Source organism: Gobio gobio, assembly GCF_949357685.1.
Source record: "Gobio gobio genome assembly, chromosome: 18".
In the NCBI taxonomy this organism is placed as follows: Eukaryota; Metazoa; Chordata; class Actinopteri; order Cypriniformes; family Gobionidae; genus Gobio; species Gobio gobio.
In genome coordinates, this window is record NC_137111.1 from 21,439,687 (window position 1) to 21,462,762 (window position 23,076).

The 23,076-nt window shown below is 40.2% G+C and overlaps 1 protein-coding gene across 11 annotated transcripts in view; it reads left to right on the plus strand.

Moving 5' to 3' along the window:
* Positions 1-23,076, plus strand: part of syne2b (spectrin repeat containing, nuclear envelope 2b) — a 124,283-nt gene that overhangs the window by 23,076 nt on the left and 78,131 nt on the right. For 10 of the 11 annotated variants that reach the window (XM_079843340.1, XM_079843345.1, XM_079843348.1 and 7 more), the window contains exons 25-64: positions 59-193; positions 1,333-1,526; positions 1,614-1,704; positions 1,811-1,893; positions 1,999-2,122; positions 2,274-2,419; positions 2,686-2,836; positions 3,341-3,936; positions 4,118-4,285; positions 4,640-4,790; positions 6,125-6,283; positions 6,366-6,533; positions 6,626-6,727; positions 6,825-7,028; positions 7,103-7,310; positions 7,429-7,541; positions 7,750-7,955; positions 8,036-8,143; positions 8,360-8,639; positions 8,838-9,167; positions 9,300-9,629; positions 10,107-10,436; positions 10,549-10,893; positions 11,013-11,191; positions 11,525-11,840; positions 11,948-12,112; positions 12,339-12,686; positions 12,789-12,925; positions 13,121-13,262; positions 13,382-13,555; positions 13,634-13,705; positions 13,816-17,604; positions 18,286-18,450; positions 18,611-18,766; positions 18,967-19,238; positions 19,359-21,420; positions 21,555-21,889; positions 22,121-22,265; positions 22,436-22,636; positions 22,752-23,011. In XM_079843340.1, coding sequence (XP_079699466.1) covers positions 59-193; positions 1,333-1,526; positions 1,614-1,704; positions 1,811-1,893; positions 1,999-2,122; positions 2,274-2,419; positions 2,686-2,836; positions 3,341-3,936; positions 4,118-4,285; positions 4,640-4,790; positions 6,125-6,283; positions 6,366-6,533; positions 6,626-6,727; positions 6,825-7,028; positions 7,103-7,310; positions 7,429-7,541; positions 7,750-7,955; positions 8,036-8,143; positions 8,360-8,639; positions 8,838-9,167; positions 9,300-9,629; positions 10,107-10,436; positions 10,549-10,893; positions 11,013-11,191; positions 11,525-11,840; positions 11,948-12,112; positions 12,339-12,686; positions 12,789-12,925; positions 13,121-13,262; positions 13,382-13,555; positions 13,634-13,705; positions 13,816-17,604; positions 18,286-18,450; positions 18,611-18,766; positions 18,967-19,238; positions 19,359-21,420; positions 21,555-21,889; positions 22,121-22,265; positions 22,436-22,636; positions 22,752-23,011 — 13,640 coding nt within the window. The remainder of the gene's footprint in view (positions 1-58; positions 194-1,332; positions 1,527-1,613; positions 1,705-1,810; positions 1,894-1,998; positions 2,123-2,273; positions 2,420-2,685; positions 2,837-3,340; positions 3,937-4,117; positions 4,286-4,639; positions 4,791-6,124; positions 6,284-6,365; positions 6,534-6,625; positions 6,728-6,824; positions 7,029-7,102; positions 7,311-7,428; positions 7,542-7,749; positions 7,956-8,035; positions 8,144-8,359; positions 8,640-8,837; positions 9,168-9,299; positions 9,630-10,106; positions 10,437-10,548; positions 10,894-11,012; positions 11,192-11,524; positions 11,841-11,947; positions 12,113-12,338; positions 12,687-12,788; positions 12,926-13,120; positions 13,263-13,381; positions 13,556-13,633; positions 13,706-13,815; positions 17,605-18,285; positions 18,451-18,610; positions 18,767-18,966; positions 19,239-19,358; positions 21,421-21,554; positions 21,890-22,120; positions 22,266-22,435; positions 22,637-22,751; positions 23,012-23,076) is intronic. The other variant, XM_079843342.1, reaches the window with a different exon arrangement.

Here is a 23,076-nt window from a genome sequence, read left to right on the forward strand (position 1 = left end):
GAGAATAAGAAATAGTGTTTCAGTTTCCCAAGTGTCTGTGTTGTTTTTTTGTTTTCAGGAGACACTTCGGACTCTGGACCCTGAACTCCTTGAAGAGTTCTTGAGGGCCACGGAAGGGATGGAAGCTTTCTGCACCCCATCTGAACTTAGAGACATGGAGTTTTTTACACAATCTGTTAGAACACAGTGGAAGGTATCTGCATAGTAATATTATTAAAATGCTTGTTTGTCTGTATCTGCACCATGTTTATTTTAGATACTGTCTAACTGAAATGCTCTACACTACAGTATATGTAACTGTATGTGAAGATAACATTAACTCAAACATTAAGAGATTGTGTGCTTGCTGTTGTGTGTTTCTTTAATTAATTAATTAATTAATTAATATTTTTAGGCTGTTCGAGTGCAAATATCAGAATTTTTGAGGCAACTCAGATTTGAGTTAACCCGCCTGCATTTTAACCGTATGGTTGAGATTTGTGAGATGCACTTTAAGAGGGAAAAACTCAACCTTAGGCCTGAGTCAATATCAGAATCAAGCGGAGAGGTAAAGTTACTACCACCCTGACCGCAGAGCATGATGTCATAAATTCGAATGGGTCTGGGGATAATTTCTCTCTTTCTTTATGTTTTTATTCCCGCCTTTGATTTATTTATTTTTATTAAACTTTTGATTTGGGTTCCATCAACCCCTACATTTATTTTTATTGTCTTTCCTCTTAACCACATTACTACTCACTCATTTTGCATGACGCATAGCAACATTTTTGTTACCACTGTTTGCATGTTGCAAGGCAGCAAAATACAACAAAATAATGCCAAATGAAAACAATAAAGGTGCTTTCAATAAAGTAGCAGCATTAAATAAAAAAAAATTGTAAAGAGTTAGTTCACCCAAAAATGAAAATGATCCCAAAATGTACTCATCCTTATGCCATCCTAGGTGTATAGGTGTATTCTTTCAGCCAAACACAATCGATATCCTGGCCCTTCCAAGCTTTATATTGGGAGTGAATGGTACCATAGATTTTGAAGCCCAATAAAGAGCTTTCATCCATCATAAAAGTAGTCCATATGGCTCCCAGGGGGTTAATAAAGGCCTTTTAGGAAGACAAAAAAATGCGATGTGTTTTTTTGTAAGAAAAATAATATCCATATAATATGGACCATATTTATACACCTAGGATGGCTTGAGGGTGAGTAAATTATGGGATAATCATAGCATTTTGGGTGAACTAACCCTTTAAATTATAAAATTAAGATTAAAGTTACAAAATCATTTACATACTGTAGGTTTAGTGATACAGTTTTCTGTTTTCTCTCTTCCTGCAGGCTTGTTTTTCAGCAGAGGGCAGTCTGGCAGAGGCAGGGCAGCAGCTTGAAGCTCTGAAGGAGTTGTGTGATACTCTGAGCCCTGAGGACGCACACAGGCTCGCACAAGCCCAACTCAGAGAATGTGAGAGACGGCTTGCTGCCATCCAGCGGCAGTTTAGTGGAGACAGAGATACACCTCCTCCAGAAACTGGGTAAAAGGAGGAGAAAGAGCCTCTCTCATATATATTATTTTTGTCTGATAAAAACATTTAGCCATTAATTATTATTATTTTTAATAGTTCACAAACAGAGCAAACAAAAGACCCACCCACTCAGAAAGCACCTACAGTCTCACCACCACCTGAGAAGCCCAAAGAAGTTGTTTCAGAGGTACAACTAAATGAATATTTTTTTCAGGACGTGTTTTTATATAATAAAGTTAGTCCCTAATAAATTTATCTTTGGGGAATTTTGTGTCTGGGGGATATTGTTTTAGACTATTACACCGGTTATCCCCCAGCAAACAAGAACTGTGGAGAAGAGAGAGATAGTGAAACAAACCAGTACAGAAGAAGACAGGTATGGATAAAAAAAGAGAATATTGTTTACGTTTCTGTATATGATTGTGTGCGGTATTGCGTCAGAATCTTCTGTTTCACATCTACTTTTTCTTGGACTGCTCAGGTACCGCAGCTCCAGATTTGCATTACAAGCTCAGCTAAATAGAAATGAGCAATGCTTGTTGGGAGATCGTCCCTCAGAATCAGTCACTCCCACAGACCTGCAGAAAAGACTAAGAGAATTAAAGGTAATGCACAGTGTTTTGTGTAGTTTTAAAGCTGGTGATTTGATATGATCATGCATTTTCAAAGGACAATTACTATAAAAATCAGGCCATAGCAACTTTTATAACTGGCAGGGAAATTAATACATTTGTCCCCCTCTCTTTTTTGTTTTAGTGTCTGTGGGACGAGACAGAGTCTTTGTGGAAGGAGTATGAAACATTTTGTATGCAATGTGTTCAGTACAACGAACGGTCTGTTGAGCAGGACCGTATGGAGCTCACTGTCAGGTGGAGAGAGCAGAGGTCACAGTTACAGGGCAGGTATGTGTGTGCATAAAGAAAACAACCCGGTCATATGAAAGTTTGTGTGTTCAGACATGGCATTACACTGATCTTTCAGAACAGTATACGCTTTAATGTGTGAGATGAAATACATTTTCAGATATCAGCATATTACAGCTTTTTTTTCTTTCACCCAGTGTCATATGATCCACTAAAATCAAAGAGTTCTAGAGAAAATATCCTGTAGCCAGACTGTGTGTGTGTGCATTTTGTTGTTTGTTAAATAAGTCTATGCTCTCTGTCAGGGTGGATTCACTTGGAGCAGCACTTGAGCTCATGGACTCGATTACAGTGAAGATCTCTGAGATTTCTGAAAGGCTGGAAAAGTTCATCAAAGAACCCAAAGACATTAAAGGATATACTTTAGCTAACCCTGCCATTTTGAAAGATGTGAAGGTGAGAGACATTTATATTTATTGATTTCTTATTGAGTTCTATTTATGGTTAAGCTTCGTTATGAAGACACAAATAACATTTTATTTGGTTAACGTAGTTAGTTTTATGTTATTATCTGTAATATTTACTTAGAATATTTCATATTTGCACTATAAATGATAATGAAATGAGTAAATGAAATGAGAAAAGTACACAAATGGCATTTTTTTGTTAATGGTGTTAGTTTTATTAGCAATCACTCTCATGCAACATATAATAAAATATATAATATAATAATATTTACTTTTTCTACTTTTATATGTTGAAAGAAAATTAAAATTGTAAAATTTCATTTCAAGCTAAAAGGGCTATACATTTAACACATTAATATATTATAATAAAGTCATGCACCCTTTTCTGTACATAAAATAATATCTATTCAATTACAAAAGTCGCTGCATGTTAAGCTCTTTTCCTCCATCCCATCTTTTTATCTAAATATCCACCTCTTGTCCTTATTTTCAGGACTTAGATGAAAGTATCCAGACAGAGATGGATCGTCTGTCTCGATTCGACTCTGAACCGAGTCATCTGGACCTGCGAGACCGATCACCTCTGACTCAGGTGGTTCTAAACCACAGATCCAGTCTGGACCGGCTCAGGCAACAGGTGCGCAAGAGCGAAGCTGCTGCCCGTGCCCTCGACCGCTTCCTCATGTCCCTGCGCACCGTGGAGCTCGATGTCTCTTCTGTGCAGAGCGCTCCTAGCAATGATCCTGTGGTACTGCAGGACAGCCGGTCTAAGCTGGCACTAATCAGGAAGGGAGTCAGCAGCCTTAAAGATAAGGCTCCACAGCTGGACCAGCTTTTGGGCGGAGCACAGCTCGAGGTGACCCAGGACGGGAGACCCGTTTCCTGTCTGGATATGGTGGGGGTCCTGGTTCACGGAGTGGAAGAGGCAGATGATCGTCTGATGATTAGACAGAATGAGCTCCAGAAGGAACAGCAGAACCAGGGACTCGGCCTGAGGAGGAAGACTATACAGGTTGAGCTGAGAAAGGTGCAGGGGGCTGCAGAAAAACAAGGTCTAAAGGATCCCACCATGCCAGCTGTACAGCACCGGTATTTAAATTATTTCCTAGATCTCATGATGCAGAGCTTTTGTGTGCCAGTATGCCAGCTTACTTTGATTAAGCATTCAGCATGTGATGTAATTTAATTATTTAAACAATTTAATTGATTAATATAGACATTTTTTTGGCAGAATGTCCAAAATGGTTACACTGTTTGCATCTGTGTTTAGGATTCGAGCGCTGTCCGATCTGGAATCGCAGTTGAACTCTCTTCGTCCTGAATACCAAAGCATCAAGAAGACTCTGTCTGAAGTCTCTCGACAAAAAGAGCACCCTGATCCAGCAGATGAAGAGCTGGACTTCCTTTGGGAAGAGACTGAGAGAGCTGTATCTGACAGGTGGGTTCTAGACCAGAGCTGAGATTTATTCAAAACTAAATTAATGTAATTTGCCAATTGTTCTGCTTTATAGGGTTAGTTATTTACTCACCTTCATGTAATTACACACACCAATGAAGATAGATTTTTGGAAGATATTTTTCATTAAGCCTGATTTTTTTTGGTCCCCATGAAGAAAAAAATCTTGTGTGATGTTTTTTTTTAAATATAATAATGCAGAAAGTTTTCTGTGATGGGTAGGTTTAAGGTTAGGAGATAAAATATACAGTTTGTACTGTATAAAAATCATTATGTCTATGGAATGTCCCCATAAAACATGAAAACCCAACATGTGTGTATGTGTGTGTTTGACAGACAAGAGCAGTGCGCTGTTCTTACGGAACTGCTGAAGAAGTTTCAGACATGTCGCAGTTACCTGAGCAACACTCTCCAGAGGGCGGAGCAAACAATCAGTGAGCAGGCATCATACTTGGGAAAAGACAACCTGCAACGCCTCCTAGCAAAAGTATGTCAACCTCAGACTAATCCCATCTCTTCACAATACATGCTAAAGTTATAATTGCCTATTGTAATTTATTATCAGGTTTCCTTCACATAAAAGTAATTTTATACTGGATTTGCACCACCAGGGGTCAGTCATTACTCATAACACGAAGTCTTTTGAAATTCAGATTTTTTTGTTTTCGTTTCCCTAATCTACATGTACATCATCGATGCTTTTATCTGAAAGAAACGACTCTTCTCATTGTTCTGACGAATTGGCACCAGTGTTTTTCTAATGCTTTTTGGATGCTTGCTGTAATTGGTCAGTACCTGTGGTACATTTATGAGACTTTGTTTGCAGAGTAATGATGATTAATAAAATTTATTATTTTGTGTAGACTACACTGAAAACAGGTTATGGGTCATGCAGACCAAGTAAGAGTACCTTAGATCCTTAAAGGGTTACTTCAGTGCTGGGAAGATGAATGTTTATTTAAACTTGGTCATTTATGTAGTAGAAATGTGAAATTATTTTTGAATTTGGAGCCTTCTAGACTGAGAAAAGACAGAAAATGTATTTTTGTCTCATGTGGATGAAAGACATCAACTCCCAGAATGCACTTGCTTCGCTGCCCAACGAGGCCACTCCCAAAGCCACGGCCACTGGTTATCACTTGCCCAACATGACACCACCCCCACCGTCGTTTTGATTTTCATAGTAATAAAATAATTTCGTTCAGTTAGAGAATAGACAATACAATTAAAAACTGAACATGTCTTTTCAATAAAGTGTGAGTGAGCCGAATGAAAGTCACGGCACAAACGCAGTAGGAGTCAGATTTCATTCATCACAAGAGCGAAGAGCTGAGCAGAGCTGAGGTAAGCGCGGCAGTAATTCACGACGCGTGTCCAGTCTGGCGCGTTTTCAGATCATGCCTATGGAAGCTTAACTTTCATAGGAATTCATTGAAAAGTTGAAACACTCGCTTTGCTCTGCAGCGCTCCGTTATGAATGCCCGAGCTGAGTGGCCGTACACATTTACATTCTGTGAGTGAGATCCCTCCCCTGTGGTCTGGCTAATCCCTCTGGCTAAAAAAATCCTCCGATGACGCAACATTGAGAAATTTTTCCAGAAATAAAATGCATAATTCTCTCGTCTCAGGAGGACATGAGGGGGGAAAGTACGATAATTTGAATATACTACCGGGTTTCTACTGATACAAAGCTTAATGCTAATCGCTGAAGGAACCCTTTAACTATCAGGCCACCATGATCACTTTTTCTATTAAATCTCCTACTGTTTCTTTTTAAGTGTAGTCCTTTTATTATATTTACAGTATGTGTTAATATTACAGGTTGTTGGTATAAAGGAGGATCTTAATGGCCTCGGACCCAAGATGGAGGAGTTCAGAGCTGTGTGCAGACAGTTGCAGTCTCAGCTGAAGAAAATTCCTGATTGCTCAGAAACTCCGTTTGAGACAGAGGCAGATGCTTTGGTGGACTCATGGCTGGATGTGAGTATATGAAAACATCTGTTCACATGCATCACAATTTCAGTTGTTTTAGTTTCTTGGTAAATCTGTGCGTCTCTGGCAGGTGTCAGAGAAAACGGACAGTTACATGGATAACCTGCGTGTGGGTCTGGAGTTGTGGGAGAAACAGCTTGTTCTGGGTGGAGAAGTGGACAGCTGGACTTCAACTAAACTTATCATCTTCTCAGAGTCTCACCCTTTCAGCAGTGAGGCGGAGGTTCTCGGCATGAAGGTGTGTCTCCACAAAAATGTATATGCTTAAAAATTATTCAAATTGTTCACAGACATTACACAGATTTAATGGGGTCGTTATGTCTTTATTAGAATGAGATTCAGTATCAGGAGGACAACCTTGAACACTTCCACAGGAAGTTACTAGAGATCCAGGAACTGCTGCAGAGCAAAGAATCTCCACTTGAGTTACAGGTGAATGTGCAGATTACTTTTTCTGTTATTAAATTATTGTACTTTACAAATTCCTAATTATTCCTAACTTTAAGTGTACACACACTGTCTACCTTAGGTAATGGAAACAAACCTGCGGAAGAAAATGGAGCAGGTGAAAGAACTCTTCTCCGACTGCACTGACGTGTTCCAAGAGCTCCTCACAGTTAAAGCGCATTTGGCTGAAAAGATTGACAATTATCAATCATCTGTGAAGAATATACGCTCCTCAGTAGATATGATGAGTTCAGAGAATCGCACACAGCTGGATGCACATTTACAGGTATGATTACCAGACAGTCAGACATGTATTAACACTCTTTTTTGCTGTATAATTTAACTGATTTTCTTTTGTAGGACTTGTGTGAGCAGCTTTTGGACCAGGAGGAGCAGGTTGAATCTTTGCTGACGGAAATCAATCTCATGTCCAGCATTACTGGACCAGAGGCTTTGGAGGAGCTGACCAATCACAGCAAGCATCTTAAAGACAGCATTGCGGAAACACGAGAGCTGATTCGTCAAAAGAAGGAACAGGGGGAGAAAAGCTTCCTTCAGACTATTAAAGGTCCAGAAACCTTATTCTTTGCAAGCTCATTGTTTCATTACTTGGAAACGAATTAATAAATGATGTACATTTTTTAATTATTTTTGTTTTGTCTATTTGTCCTATTGGCTCTCTGCAGAAGAGTTCCAGTCATTTGAGGAATGGTTGCAGGATGAGCAGCTCTCTGTGAATGAGTGTTTTGAGAACCCTGAGAGGAAGCAGGATGTAGAAATGTCCATGCAGAGACTGACAGTGAGTAACAGAGAGGTCACAACCCTATGATTATTATGGCTAGGACATTTTGGAAATACTTTTCAACCAAAGAGTACAATACACTAAATGCAGGGACAACAGTCACCAGGTGTTTGCAGCCTTAGTCAAAAATATAATTATAAAATAACAGAAATGATTAAAATGTAGTAGTGTCTGTTTAATACTGAATAATTTGCGTTTTCGTCAGAATTTCCTGGCCTCTAAAGAAGGAGAACAGCGTCTGGCCCAGTTGAAGGAGAGATTTGAGAAAGGTGGACGGGCGAAGGTTCCCTCTGAGGCGCAAGCTTTGCTCTCCACATGGCATCAGGAACAGGAAGGAGAACTGGCCACACTCAGGGCTCACTGCCAGGGACGCCATAAACAGCTCGATGACATCCTTCAAAACCTCAACAGGTACATGGACTGAGCTCACATCATAGCTATTGGTTTTTAGTGTTGTTTTATTCCATCCAATCATGTCTTTATGTGTTTAGTTTGCAAGAGGAACATAACCATTTGAAGGACTGGCTTCAGCACAGGGAGCAAGTGCCAGAACAGAGAGAAAAAGTTCGGCAAATACAAGAGGAGTTTCTTAAAGAAAGGTACAACTCGTTTTTCAAAATGTTCATTTTGTAGTTTTGTTTAAAGCGTATTCCGTTTTTTTTTCTTTCTATAACTATAATTTCTAACTATAATTCACAAATTGAACAACACATTTGCATGTTTGTGGTTCTATGACATGCAGGTAAACAAAATATAATTTTCTACAGTGCACCCATAAAGCATGCACAGCTTTTACTTTCATCCTTAATCCACAGTGGTCGTATGGAGGCATTCAATGACCTGTTATCCACTGTAAGGATACGTGGCCTGAGGGGAGACCCTTTCCTTAGAGACAGCGAGACTCTGATAGACCGGTACCACAGCCTGGGGATTCTTTTGGAAAATCAAGCCCAAGTCCACAAGACTCTTGATGATCAAACTGAAACATTCCAAACCAATGCAGAGCAGATTAAAGCCTGGATCAGAGATTTAAAGCAAGGACTTGAATGCATGGGCACAGACACGCCAATCCAAAAGAAACATATGAATGCTCAGGTGGGTCTTCTAACCATCATTGTTTGGATTTTCTTTTGCTGTGTTTCGCTGGGAAAAACATACATTCATACATTTTTAAAATTAAAAAGGAATAATTCACAAGAAATTTAAATTCTACAATAATTCAGGTTCCAAAACTCATCAAACACAAATATCCTCGATGTATTTAGGATAATTTGGATGTTTCTATGTTTTAAGGCTGTTCTGAATCTAAGTGCTGAAGGTGATTCTAAACTGGTGGCTCTGAAAGAAGAGGGCGATGCCTTATGTGCTCATGATATTTTGGAGGACACCAGAAGACAGGAGCTCATTCACACCCTTAGAAACATTGAAGATGAGTGGAAAAGAGTTCTGGATATGGCTCAACAATTAAAACATCAGGCAGAACTTCAAGACACTCTCTCCCGGGAACTAAAAGATCTACAGGCCCTGGAAGAGAGCACCCAATCCTGGGTGAGAGAACAACTGCAAATGCTGCACTGTCTGGGGAAGGAACTTCAGCCAGAGGAAAAACTAATCAAAGTACAGGTAAAGGCAGAGGAAAAAGTTTGTTTAAATTGAAAAGCTCTTTTTAGGACTCTCAAATGATACTTATCTGCCTAAATCTAAAGGTTGCAATGCACATATTGCGTTGGGGAGTAATGTCTGTATATCCTCTAGGCTGTCTTGGACCTTGGTGATGAAGCCGATTCCAGATTGGCCAGTTTACAAAGACAAGGAAAAAACGTATGTTCTTATAAAGAGCTTGACAATGAGAGGAGGAGCCACATTGACCAGACCCAAAGAGCGATAGAGGAGGAGTGGAGGAAAGTGCTACAACTTGCCCAAGAGTTCAAGAACCAGGTCAAGCATGAGGAATCTCTCTACAGATTGTTACAAACCTTCTGTGATCAGGGAGAAGACACTCGTTCATGGATTAGACAGCTCAGAGAGACCTTGGGTTCCCTTCATGTGACATCTTCTATTCAAGAGAGGCTTAATGGAGTTGAGGTAATAAAGAGGAATATTTAATCATTAAATGGTACAGTAAGTGAGTGGACCTAATGTATGATAAAATGTAATAGGCCTGTGGGAAATGGGGCAACTACTCAGGTCAAGTGACTTGATAAAAACTCATCTCATCTTTATCTAAAAGAATAATGACAGTATTTTGTAAGAAATCCTCTAGTCTTAAGGTAAATGTTGATATTTTACATATTAACTATATTTGTAGGGACCTCCCTGTTTCTAAGCATCACGTTATGTATGTTGAAAACAGAGGAAAATCTAAAGGTATACATTGGATTATATCAGATGACTAAAAGTAGCCAACACATTCAAAATGTAGGGCTACAAAAATATAATTGGCACAAAAAGTGATTTGATGGGTCTTATCCATTATCCTTAGTTAAGAAACAAGGCAATATATCTTGGAACAGTAAATATTTATTGAAAACCTATAAAAATATCCTGGTTTTGTTTTTTTAGGCAGTACTAGCTCATAAATCTATGGGGGACTGTAAACTTGCTGACTTAAAGACGAAAGGAGAGAGTCTATGTTCCTATGAAGATCTAGAAGAGGACAAATATCAGAAAATCCAACAGACAATACAAGATGTGCAGCAAGAGTGGATGCAAGTTATGACGGATGCTCAGGAGCTGAAGAACCAATCAGAAATTGAGGATTCTCTTTCCAAGGACATTCAGGATCTTCAAGAACAGGAGGAGAGCACTCAATCTTGGATCAAAGAGCAGCATCTGAAGATTGAATTGCTAGGTGAAGATACTCCGTTACAAGAGAGAATGAATGGAGCTCAGGTAAGTGACAGAGTGATATTCAACCTTCAACAAATATGTACTTTCTAAAAACAGTCTGATTTACTTACTGATTTTATTGGTTTTTACTGTATTTTATTGGTCTTTACTCTAGGCCATCCTGGACTCAGAATCTGAGGGAGATTACAAGCTTGCCACACTGAGGAGGAAATCAGAGGGTTTGTGTTCCCAAGAAGGCCTGGAAGAGAAGAGAAAACAGGAAATCCAACTGAACCTAAGATCCATTGAAGATGAATTGAAGAAGGTCCTGACCAGAGCTCAGGAACTAAAGAACCAGGCTGAGCTACAGGATTCTCTTGCAAGGGAGCTTCAGAATGTATATACCCAGGAGGAGACCACCTGGTCCTGGGTGAAGAACCAAAAAGATGGCCTGGACTCACTGGGGAAAAGCACTCATGGTACACAGAACCAGATTGAGGAGAGACTAAGCAAAGCACAAGTAAGTAGTATAATATGGAGAAACTGATTAAAAAATGAAGGAAACTTTAAATTCTTCTGATGATGTCCATGTGAAAATGTGGCAGTCAAGAAGAACAAGTATATCCCTCTGTCTTTCAGGCAATTCTAAATCTTCACTCTGAGGGCAACTCTAAGATTGCAGCCCTGAAAAGGACAGTGGACCATCTATATATCCGTAAAGATCTTGATGATGACACAAGACATTCTCTCATTGAGAAAATGAAAAATGTAGAGGAGGAGTGGAAGGCAACAATGCAGCAAGCACAGGAGCTGCATAGGTTTGATATAATAATTCTGTATGTAAATAGTAATTGCACATAGCACTGATAGAGGATTCAAATGAATTTGATTTTTTTAAATAAAAAAGATAATTGAAAGACAGTTATAAAATTGTTTATGAAAATGATTTAAACCATGTAATTGAATAAGCATGGCTTTTTATGAATGGATTAGGGTGCATGATTAAATACATAATTGTTTTCCTCCAAAAGGATACTTAATGCGGTAAATTAATAGCGCTTAGAGCTTGAAATGTACTTGTACAGATCTCATTTCATATACTCAAAAAAAAATCATGTCATATATCATATCAATTATATTATATTTCGCAGTCTGCTGAAAAGTGTAGTGGAACGCCTGCTGTCCTGTCAGTGTCAGAAGGAACAGCTTCAGTCTCACCTGGAGCAGGTTAAACAGCAGACAGCTGCACTGCCACACCATTTTCCCTGGCCTGGTTTTGGGGATCGAAGGCAAACAGTGGAGCAGGCCAAGAGTCTGCTAGACCGTACCAGAGCCCTGACCCCATCTCTGTCTGCTGTCCGAGCACTCGGGAGGGAGATGAGCCAGCTGACACGTGATTCCAGCTGGATCGATCCATCCTGGGCCACCATGGAGGAGTGCATACCTGAGTTGATCAAAAAGCTTACAGTAAGGCTGTAGGGGAGTGCTGTGCTAAATATTTCTGACTAATCGTGACTAATAATAGAAACCAGATTTATGTGTATGACGTTCTTTTTGTACGTTTGCTTGTATAGGAGTTTTGTGTAAATCTTGAAGAGGAAATACGGAAAGAGCGAGTTTGTGCTCAGCTAGTTGAGCAGCACACCGTAGCTCAGGATTGGCTGAGAGAGCAGGTTAAAGGTTTCGGTGCCCTGCCCACTGAACGCCATGAGTTACAAGGCTCTATTAACACTCTTAAGGTCTGTTTGAATCCTTTTTTTATAATATGTATTTATTAGGACTGTCAATTCAATGCATTCATTTTTCAAAAATGAAGTTAAATAAGTTCCCTGACCCCTTTATACTGTATAAGGAATATTCTTACCATGAGCAATCCAAACATGTAATTCCTTGTAACCAAATGGATTTCAATTTTTTATTAATTCACAGCTCTAATAAAATTATTCTGTTTCTTAACCTTTCTAGGCACTTCTTCAGACTGTAGACAGGGAGAAGAGAGAAATGGAAGAACTGGATGCCGTTAAAGATTCCCTGATGGACCTTTGCACTCCAGGAGGTTGTGATGCCCTGACCTTAGAGGTCAGCCATCTTCATGACCTCTGTGTGTTCTCGGAGAAGGAGATGAGGGAACGGTTAGCTGTTTGTGAGGCCAGATTGAGTGATATTGACCTCAGGCTTGCTGGAAGAGCACAGATTCTCAGGGAGCGGGCAGAGAGCCTCCTGGATGAGCTCCGTGCTCAGGACCACTCTTTAGGATTTCTAGTGGGTAGCCAGAATATCAGCCAGCTACAAGAGAACTGGCATAGCTTCAAGGTATTGTGGGAATATGCTAATTATTCTATGTTCAGTTGGTTTGTTCTAAAACTTCAGTGAATTTAAACCTTACTATTTTCCTTTTAAATTATTTTCTCATAGACATGTGAGAGAGACCTTGAGGCTTTTGAGGGCAAAGTCCGTGACCTTGGCCAGGCCCTTCAAATGGTTCCACCTGATGAGGAGCCCCCTAGTGATGTCATTTCTATAGTGGACACAGTTACACAATTATATTGCAGGTACATACAGACTGTTTAAACGGTTAAAAACAGAAATGTCTATAAAAATGTTTTTACATTTGAATCCAGTTTATTTAATTGTACTATTGATAGCATGTTTATCACTATTATAGCATAGTGTTGTATCATACTAAAATCTAATATTTATTTATTGAAAGTGCATTTTTGGAGAATTATTTTTTTTTTTTTTGACAGTCTGCGATCGAAACTGTTGGAAAGGCAGAATGACTGTGCAGACAGCACTGTGCAGTGTGTGAGACAAGCCTTACAAAACATACAGTCATGGAACCAGATGACACATGCAAATCCTCCCTGCAGCTCAGCCTCATCCATGCAGGTGTGTTTGTGTCTTAATTTGCATGCAGTATGTGAGTGCAAAACACTGTACCTGCAATATATTAGTCCATTTGTAAGGTTGCTGTTTCAGTATAAACATATAACATTTTTACTCTTTAGGCTGCAATTGAGGAAGGTGTGAAACTACATAAAAGTCTACAGGTGGCGCTGTCCCATAAAGAACTGCTGAAGGACTGTCTAGGCCCTGACTTAGCAGGCAAACTTGAAAGAGATGGACTGAAAACCCTAAACGAGGCAGACGCTCACATGAATGACCTTAAACAGGATCTTAAGGTGAGTATGACTCAATAATGTGGGATGGTGTTTTAAAAGTAATATCTAGAAGTTTAAGAAGATGAGTTTCTGTTTCAGAATCTTGAGGAGAATGTGAAGCAGGAAGCTCAGAGATCACTTGAGGCTCAAAGTATTCAGTTAGATTCACAGGTACAATTTTCACATTCAAAAACATGAAAACATATTTCTAGACTTTTGTCGTATCCAGCCATACCAACAAACAATGTGCAGCAATAATGTATGATAAATACCATTTGTAGGTTTCCGCTGTGAAACCTTCGACAAAGGAGTCTGAACAGTTGGAATTTATTTCTACCTCATCCTTTATCACCGAGAGCTGCGGAAAGATGGATAACTATGAACAGGCTAAGGTACAGCCATCTGAAAACCCTGAAAGCAAGATTCCTCTATGTGAAATTTCAGAAACTACAACAGAAACGGAAGTTCATGCTGGCAGAAAATCACCACCAATATTAGAAACTGACACTGAACAGGCCGATGTCAAAACAACTGTACCGTTAACCACAGAGATTCTACCTGAATCAGACATAAGAGTATATGATTCTGCTGTTCCTACAAGCCGCCATGGAGCAAATGAAGCTGAAAATGAGAATTTGATTTCTGTTGCTTTGGAAACAAAGGCTTATAATGATGAGATTGCAGATGAAAAGAAGCCCAACTCCTCGTCTGCAGCTCTCCGCAGCTTGGAAACCACAGTGCAGGAGACAGACTCTCAGTGCTGTGGAATTCCAAGTCTGAGCTCAAAAGGACAAGAAAGCCAGTTGTCTGTTGAGTTTGTGAGCTTAGACTCTTTTGCTGATAGAGTGGAGAGTGTGAACATTGAAGCAGTGACTGCAGATTCAGAGAGAAAGGAAGAGGGCTCATATATTCCACATTTTCAAGAGGAACCTGGTGAAGAAGGTGAAACACAAACAAAAAGGGATGCTGTGCTCATTTTAAATGTGGATACTGTGCACATACAGAGTGTAGACACACCCACAGACAGTATAATGAGTACAGCCTCTCTTAGTGCTATTGTAAATGAGAAGACAATGGGAAAACAAGATAATGGAACTTTGGCCCCTCCAGAAGCTGAAATTTCTGACATAGAAAATAAAGCAATCAGCATTAAGTCCTTTCTTAATGAGGCAAGTATGGTGAGTGTGTCCGATATTAGTTCAGAAATAGAACCAGAACAGTCACAGCTCACCGATATAGACACTAACAGACAAGTGCAAACAACCACAGACCCACTTACTGAAACACAAGGTATTGGAGATGATGCTTCAAGAAGTATTGGAACATTTTCTTGGAACAATGGACCGAATTCTGAAATTGCTGACAGAGAGGACAACTGGACTGCAAATAATGGCCCGCGTGAAATCCAACGGCGATATATTATTCTAGACTTCCCTGAGGGGGATGAGATGCAGAGACGTCACGTTCATGAAGCTACTACTTTAAGAGAACCTACTCAGACACAGATTCAGGGATCAGAACGTTCAGTATCAGAAAGAATAGAGACAGAAGGTGAGGCAAAATTTGCTGAAACAGAAACAGGGGTTTTAGCACACACAAACAGACCATTAGAAGCATCAGAACAATCTGAACCGGTTGAAGCAAACCAAAACCTACCGACAAGGCAGGTTGGAGAAGTCATGCATGTCATTGTAGAAGAACAGACCCTATCAGGTAGTGATCCTACACCTCCAATCAAGCAACAAAATCAGGGAGAAACTGAGATCCAAAAAAACACGATGAATGTCTCAACACTAGAGGACAAACCTGAAGGGGAAGAGGCCATGGGCACCAATTTAAGAGAAGAGACAAAGACCCCATCAGGTGGTGAAGCACAATCCACAGAAATTGAACCTAATCTGACACCTCCAATCCAGCAACGGAATGACTGGGACACTGAGGTACAATCTGAACAAATGAATGTCTCACTGACACCAGAGGAGAAACCTGAAGGTGGAGAGGCCGCAGATGTCATTGTAGAAGAAGAGACAAACAAGAACCCATCAGGTGATAAACCACAATTCATGGAGTCTGAATCTAAACCAACGCCGCCAGTCAGGCGAAGAAATGGCCAGTCAAACAAGGTAAATGTCTCAACACAAAAGGAGAAAGCTGAAGTTGAAGAGGCCATGGAAGTTGTTGTAGAAGAAAAGACGAAGACAACCTCATCAGTTGATAAAGCACAATCCATAGAAGCTGAACCTAAACTGACACCTTCAATTAAGCAGCAAAATGACCAGGAAACTGAGGTCCAGCCAAAAAAGGTGGATGTCTCACCAGAGGAGAAAACTGATGGTGGAGATGCCATGCATATCCATAAGAAAGAAGAAACGAATGAGACAGGTGAAAAACCACATTCCTTAGAAGCGGAACAGAAAACAATGCCTCCAATCAGGCGAAGAAATGAGAAAAAGATTGATATCCAATCAAACAAGGTGAATATCTTTACAACATCAGAGGAGAAACCTGAAGGTTTAGAGGTCATCAATGTCACTGTGGAAGAAGAGATAAAGATGGCTCCATCAGATGATAAAGTACCATCCCTAGAAGCGGAACCTAAATCAACGCCACCAGTCAGGCGACAAAATGAGGGTGAAACTGATGTTCAATCAAACAAGAAGAAACTTGATGGTGGGGACTCCATGCATATCACTGAGAAGGAAGTGACAAAAAAGGTCACATCTGTTGATGAAGCACAATCCATAGAAGTTGAGCCTAAACCAACTCCACCAGTCAGAAGACGGTATGTGGGTGAAACTGAGGTCCAATTTGACAAGGTGGATGTCACACCAACACCAACACCTCCCACCAGACGTCATAAAAGTGATAGGTTATCTTTAAACCTTGAATCACAGCTAGAGGGAGAAGTATTTCCCACTCCACCAAGCAGAAGACGTAAAGAGAAAATGGGAAGAGAAAGGTTTTTATTTGATTTAGAGTCCCAACCCACACCACCAGCAAGACGACGTAAAGAGAAAGAAGATAGAAGATTATCGCTCAATCTGGAGACCCAACCCACACCACCAGCAAGGCGACGCAAAGAGAAAGAAGATAGAAGATTATCGCTCAGTCTGGAGACCCAACCCACACCACCAGCAAGACGACGCAAAGAGAAAGAAGATATAAGATTAGCGCTCAGTCTGGAGACCCAACCCACCCCACCAGCAAGACGACGCAAAGAGAAAGAAGATCAAAGTTTGTCCCTACATTTGGAGACTCAACCAACACCACCAGCAAGACAACGTAAAGAGAATGGAGAAGATAAAAGATTATCAATGGATCTGGAGACTCAACCCACTCCACCATCAAGGGATCTGGAGACTCAACCCACACCACCATCAAGAAGACATAAGGATAAGCCAGAGAGTGACACATTATTTTACAGTGATGATTTAGGAAAAAGTGATGATGGACAAACCGGTGAACATGAAGAGCCCGCTGTTAAACCAACTCCACCTGTCAGACGCAAAATTAGTAGAGTAGAAAGTGAAGTGGCATTGGCAATTTACAAAAACCAAGAAGAAAAAGAGACCTTTGTGAAACCTACACCACCAACAAGAAGGAAAGGTAGTAAAGTTGAAAAAGAGTTAACCACAGGTGCTTATGAAGCGAAAGAAGTGATGAGCATAATTAAACCAACTCCACCTCTGAGACGAAAAGACAGCCAAGCAGAGACTGAGATAGTTTCCACCACTCCTAAAAGTCAACTTGAGGAAGTCCTACCAACTCCACCAACCAGGCGAAAGAAAGGGCAAATAGAAGCTGACAGTGTTCAATTAATGACAGAAGAGCCACCAGTGATACCAACTCCAACAACCAGCCATCAAGAAAGTTCAGGGAATGAAATGGTATGTGCAAAACTGGAAGTGGAAGCTGATGTTGAACCAATAACCAAACAGGAAGATAAAGAGGAGTGTTACACAAAGCCATGTATTGGTCGTGAGCAGCAAGAGGAGCAGCAGGACTCTGAAAGCTTGGTCTCAGAAACCATAAGTGTAGTCAGTCAAACAGAGAGCATCAGTGAGATGCAGGTAATTTTAATACGCATGATTTTACCAAAGGAACAAACCTGCATGATGGTGTGGTATCTGCATGTTGGACTCTGATGGAGATCTTCGACTGAGGATGTGAAATTGATCACCTTTTTTTTGCTGTAATCTAATTGTCCCCAATATCAAGGACAGCTAACACATTATGTTTTAACTCTGATGGGAAAAAAAACAATCTTCTAACAAAGTTTCCATAAACACCTCCTGAATTGGCTCATTGTCGTGTCTTCACATGTTGGCCTGGCTTTGGTTGCCTTACCACAGAGACAATCCCATCACATTTTGCACCATGCTGGATGGATGAGTTATCAATGCCTTCTATCAGTGGATATAGATTTAATTCATTTAATATTGTCATGCGCACAGAGAAGGCGTGTATATATATTATATATATATATATATATATATATATATATATATATATATATATATATATATATTGTTCCTTCTCTTCCTTATGGCACTGTGTATGTTTAGAATGGCTTTTTGAGTTTGAGTTGGTTTTGTTTTACCATAGTTGAGTTTAATTGCTTGAATTTACTTAATTTACTTCTCTAATTTCTCAGTTGTGTCTACAATCTTTTATCCTGCGTAAGTAATATTGTAGTTGCTAGTCTTCAGTTCAACAAATAATTTACTCTGTTAATCTTTTATATGTTGCAGCCACATGATGAAGATGTGGATGTTTCTCCGCAAGTTGGTATCACCACTGAAATCTCTGAGAGTCCAGCAGAGGAAGAGGAGGAACCAAAGGGACCCACAATGAAGGATATCTTCATGGACATCAAAAACATGACTGAAAAAGGACCAAAAAGTGTACTCATGGAGGTAATATTTAAATGTAACCACTATAACATTAAATTCAAACTATTTTCAATCAATTTAAACAGTGTCAATATGTTATACAATACATTTAGAATAAACATAAACACAAATAAATGTGCATTGTGTCAGCTGTCCTTTCAGAAAGCTTTTTTTTTTTTTTTAGGGTATACCACATGGAAGTACAGAGAAACTTCGTGACACGTCCAGCACTGATCTTGATGCTCAGTTAAAAAGACTAGTGTTCCATTTGTTGGACCTTCGAACTTGCCCAGCTGCTCTGAACTCCTCAGACATGGCCAAACAACTAGAGGAAGCTGAGGTGGGTCAACCACATAAAAACATCAGTGTGTGATGAACTTAAACCTAATGTATTATTGATTTTTCTGTAGCCTATTATTTCCTATTTAATATGTAAATGCAGTGTTTTTTTTTAAATAATAATTTGTATAAAAGAATACTGAGTTATTGCTGTAGGTGAGCTCATTCAGTATTTTCTACTGTATTGTTATATTATTTTAGGAATGTAGAAGGTGTGCACAGAGACAGGTATCTATGCTGTCTGGGCAAGACCAGGCTAATGGAGACATCATCACTGGCACTAATGGCACAGTTCATGACCCCGAGGGCATGCAACAGCTAAGCGCCCAATGGAGTGCAGTATTGTGGGATGCAGCAAGCTCTGTTCACTCCAAGGAAGTACAACTACAAATGGTTACAGATTTTGACAGACAGATCCAGAAAGTCAAAGCTACCCTGGAGAGACTCAAAAATGAGCATGAGGCACTAAGAATGTGAGTATTTACTATTAAGAAAGTTGTTTTCTGTACTTATCACACTGAAAACTGAGCAAGTTGTATTGCTGTATTAAACCTATTGCTGTAAAAACATAAATGTGACTTGTATATCTCTAGATCTCCAGCCGTGAGCAGTTTTGCTGAGGAGGAGAGGCTGCGCTCTTTCTTGAGAAACATGGAGCAGGAAAGGACAGCTCTCGGTGACCTAATTCAAACAAGTGCAAAACTGTCCCCCCACCTCAGTCTGCCTGAGAGACAAGCTGTGGAAATACAGCAAAACAACTTGCAAAGCCAGTGGAGAGCCCTGGAGAAGGATGCAGAGATTGCTCTTTACATGGTTAATGCTTATGCTAAAGAAAGTAGCAGCCTTCTTCAGGAGGTCGCTGCCTTAAAAGAGCATCTCAAGAACATTCAGAAAACCTTGGATGCATCGAAATCCTCACCAGTTTTATGGGATGGCAAGAGAGCTCAAGAAATTATGAATATAAATGCTGATCTCACTTCCACCCATCAGCAGTACCTCTACCTTCAGCAGACCTCTGAGGCACTTGCCCAGGACTTCCAATTCAAGACAGAGACATCCAGCATAGAGAAGGACTTTCAGATTATTAAAGTTCAGTTGAACCAAATAGGCGAAGAGTTAGCAGCTGCAACCCCTAGCAGCAGCAACCCAATGTTAAGTAAAATTGTAAAAGTAATGACAGATGCTCTAGCTTGGGCCAAGCAGAAAGAATTTGACATCAAAGGACGACAGAAAAAGGTGTCTCTGCTTCCAGAAGAGGTCCATCGACAAATTAAAGATTTAAAGAAATTGCAGTCAGAAATGAGCTCCAAGCAAACCCAGTTGAAGGCTTTGGTTGAGGAAGTCAATGAGCTTATTCAAGAACTAGATGAGGCTGATGTTTCAATGGTGACTTCATCATTGCAAGCCCTAGAGGACTTGTCCAAATCAACGGCAGGAAAACTGGCCAAGGCAGTTCAAGAGATGGAGTCAGGGCTTCAAACCCGGGAGAAGATGTCAGAGCAGATAACAGATGTTGATTCCTGGGTGGTTGGACATCTCTGGAGGGAGGCTTTGAGGAGAGAGGATTATCAAAGTTTGAGTCTGGCAGACCTGGATCGCAGGTTGAGGCAGATCCAGGACACTCTTGGAGAGGCAGAAAAGCAGTCCGCTGTCACTGAAGCCCTTCTGATGAAAAGCAGAGACATTGCATCAGAGCTACGTGTCTCGGAGAGTACTCAGCTCAATGGGAAACTCACCAACCTTCAAGAGGACATCAAGGGTATTGTTCTCTATGAGAAAGCATGTTGCCATAAAGTTATGGATGTCATACAGAACCAAGAATCCACTCAACGGAAGGTATCATCTCTTGAGAACAGCCTGAGACAAATGTTAGTTGATTTAAAAACCCACAGGTTTCCTGTTACAAAGGATACCCTCTCTGTTATCGAACCCTTTAAACAAATAATTGTGGAGCGCAAATCTCAGGTTGATCAAGTCAGTCCCTGTGCAGAGGACAAGAGAAGAGAGCTATTATGTGTTATCACTGAACTACACCACAAAATGATCGATTTGGATCTCAAAGCACAAGCTCATGAAAGGTACTTGAGCCTCAGTCAGTGCATTGAAGATCTAAAGGAAGAAATGCAGGCCCAGATTCCAAGGACCAAAGATGAGAGCATCAACAAAGAGGAGCGCTACAGAGCCTGTCAGAACCTACTGATCCAAATCCCATTAATAAAACTCTTGTGTGAGGAAACAAGAGTTGAACTCCAGGAAATCATAGCAGATCTTTATCCTTCTCAGATCTCAGCTGAACAAATGAAACTCGAACAAATCTTGGAAAGTCTCAAAACCTCAGAATTGATAGTGAACAATAATCTTCAGATACTGGAATGGGATCTGCTGAAACATATTCACTACCCATCAGAAAAGAGAGTACTTCAGCAGTTCCTCAAAGACACCAATGAGGAGCTAGAAAAGCCTTGTAGTATTGAACCAACAGAGGGAGTAATTGAAAAACAACTAAGAAAGTGCCTTGTGCTCAGAAAGACTGTAGAATCTAGAATGCATGTACTTGAGTTTCTTGAAAAAAGGATTGGAGCTCAGCCTCCACAGGACTCCAAACAGCTTACTTGCTTGAAGGAAATGGTTTTGGAAAGGTGTGATCAGCGAATGGTGAGTTTATGATCTGTTTCATCTTTGACTCACAATTTCAAGGACCTATTTCTTTGCAATATAATTTGTATAAATATAAATGTATATAAATATACACAGAAACACTTCAAGGAAGATTTATGCTCTCTTTGCAGGTGAGTTTAACTAAAGCCAAAGAACTGTTGAGGAACTACAACAAGGCAGTGATTGATACTATTCGGTTCCTCCAAAGAGCTGCACTGGTCCTTCTTCCCTCAATCTGCTCTGCAAGAAGCTGCTCAGAAAGACTCAAAGATACTCAGCAGGCTTTATTGACCCTAGACACAGAGTTCCAGTCACATATTTCACAGCTTCAAACTCAAAACCCACAGCATCCCTGCTTCAATCCACAGCAAACTGAATTTCTACACATAGAGGTTCTTGGCGAGCTCCTGGTCAGGCTATCGACCCTCAAGGCCCAGGCCCAAATACAACTAGAATCTCTGAAGAGGTACATAGATTGAAACCTTATTTATACTGTATAAGAACACAGAGATCATAGTTTTTCCTCACAGTAAATGAGGAATCATAATCTTTAATTAATTTTTGAGATACTTAATTAGCATTTATTTTATATGCAATATGCTCACTAAGCTTATCAAATCTTATCGTCGTCATATATTCTGTCATCAATTTCTAAATGCCCCATGTTGAAAGTAACCAATTTCTTGTCCATAACAAGGTGTGTTGAGTGCCAGAAACATTCTCGTAAATCCTATGAGGAGCTTTGCCAGCAAGTGAGAGACTCTGAAACATTGCTATCACAATGTGCTTCCAAAAAAATTACTTCACACAGAGACTGCAAAGACCAGCAACTGAAACTCAAGGTAAAGGCAAATAAAACCCTTTTCTGTTGAACGTCTAGCATTTGTTAGCATTAGCTCACCATGTAACCAAAATATCTGTATCATTTATTTGTTTTGCCAACTTATGCATTGAGATACATATGGTTTGCCTGTTAGGCTTGTAAATTCAAACATATTCCTTATCTTCTTAGGCTCTAGGGGAAGAGGTTGGCATGCTCCTTGGAAAACTGGAGAATCTGAGAGAGTGGTGTTCATCGTATGGATGCAGAGCCAATAGGGAAGATGCAGTGAGTGCCATCTGGGGGCAGGTGGCAACATTGCAGCGCTGTGCCAATGATCTGCAGACACGCTCAGGACAATTGGAAGCAGAGTGGAGCTGTGTCACAAGGAGTGTAAGTGCCATGACCTAAACTGATAGCGATTATTTTACCGTCTATGTATCAACATTCATGTGAAATAACAATGAAACTTGAAAAAAGCTTGTTTTCCTTTTCTGTTATTCTACAGGTGGAGCAGGCAGCCAGTCTGTTGGAGCAGGTGGATGCGGAACTTCCAGACAGCAGCAGAAAGAATCTGACTGGTGATGAGCTGCAGGAACTGATGCTATTCTGTTCCCAGTACCAAGACAGACTGGACTGTGAACACAGAGCTCTCTCTGCATTGGAATTAAGAGCTGCGAGGTTGCTTGGTGTCCCCCCAAACCTGGAACAGGCCCCGCCCATTGAGCTGTGCCAAAAACTTCAAGCCCTGCAGGAGCGTTACCATAGGTCAGAAATCTACTTAGCCTATTACTAACTGGCTTTTTTGTTTGTTTCAGTTTTCTTTTCTTTCT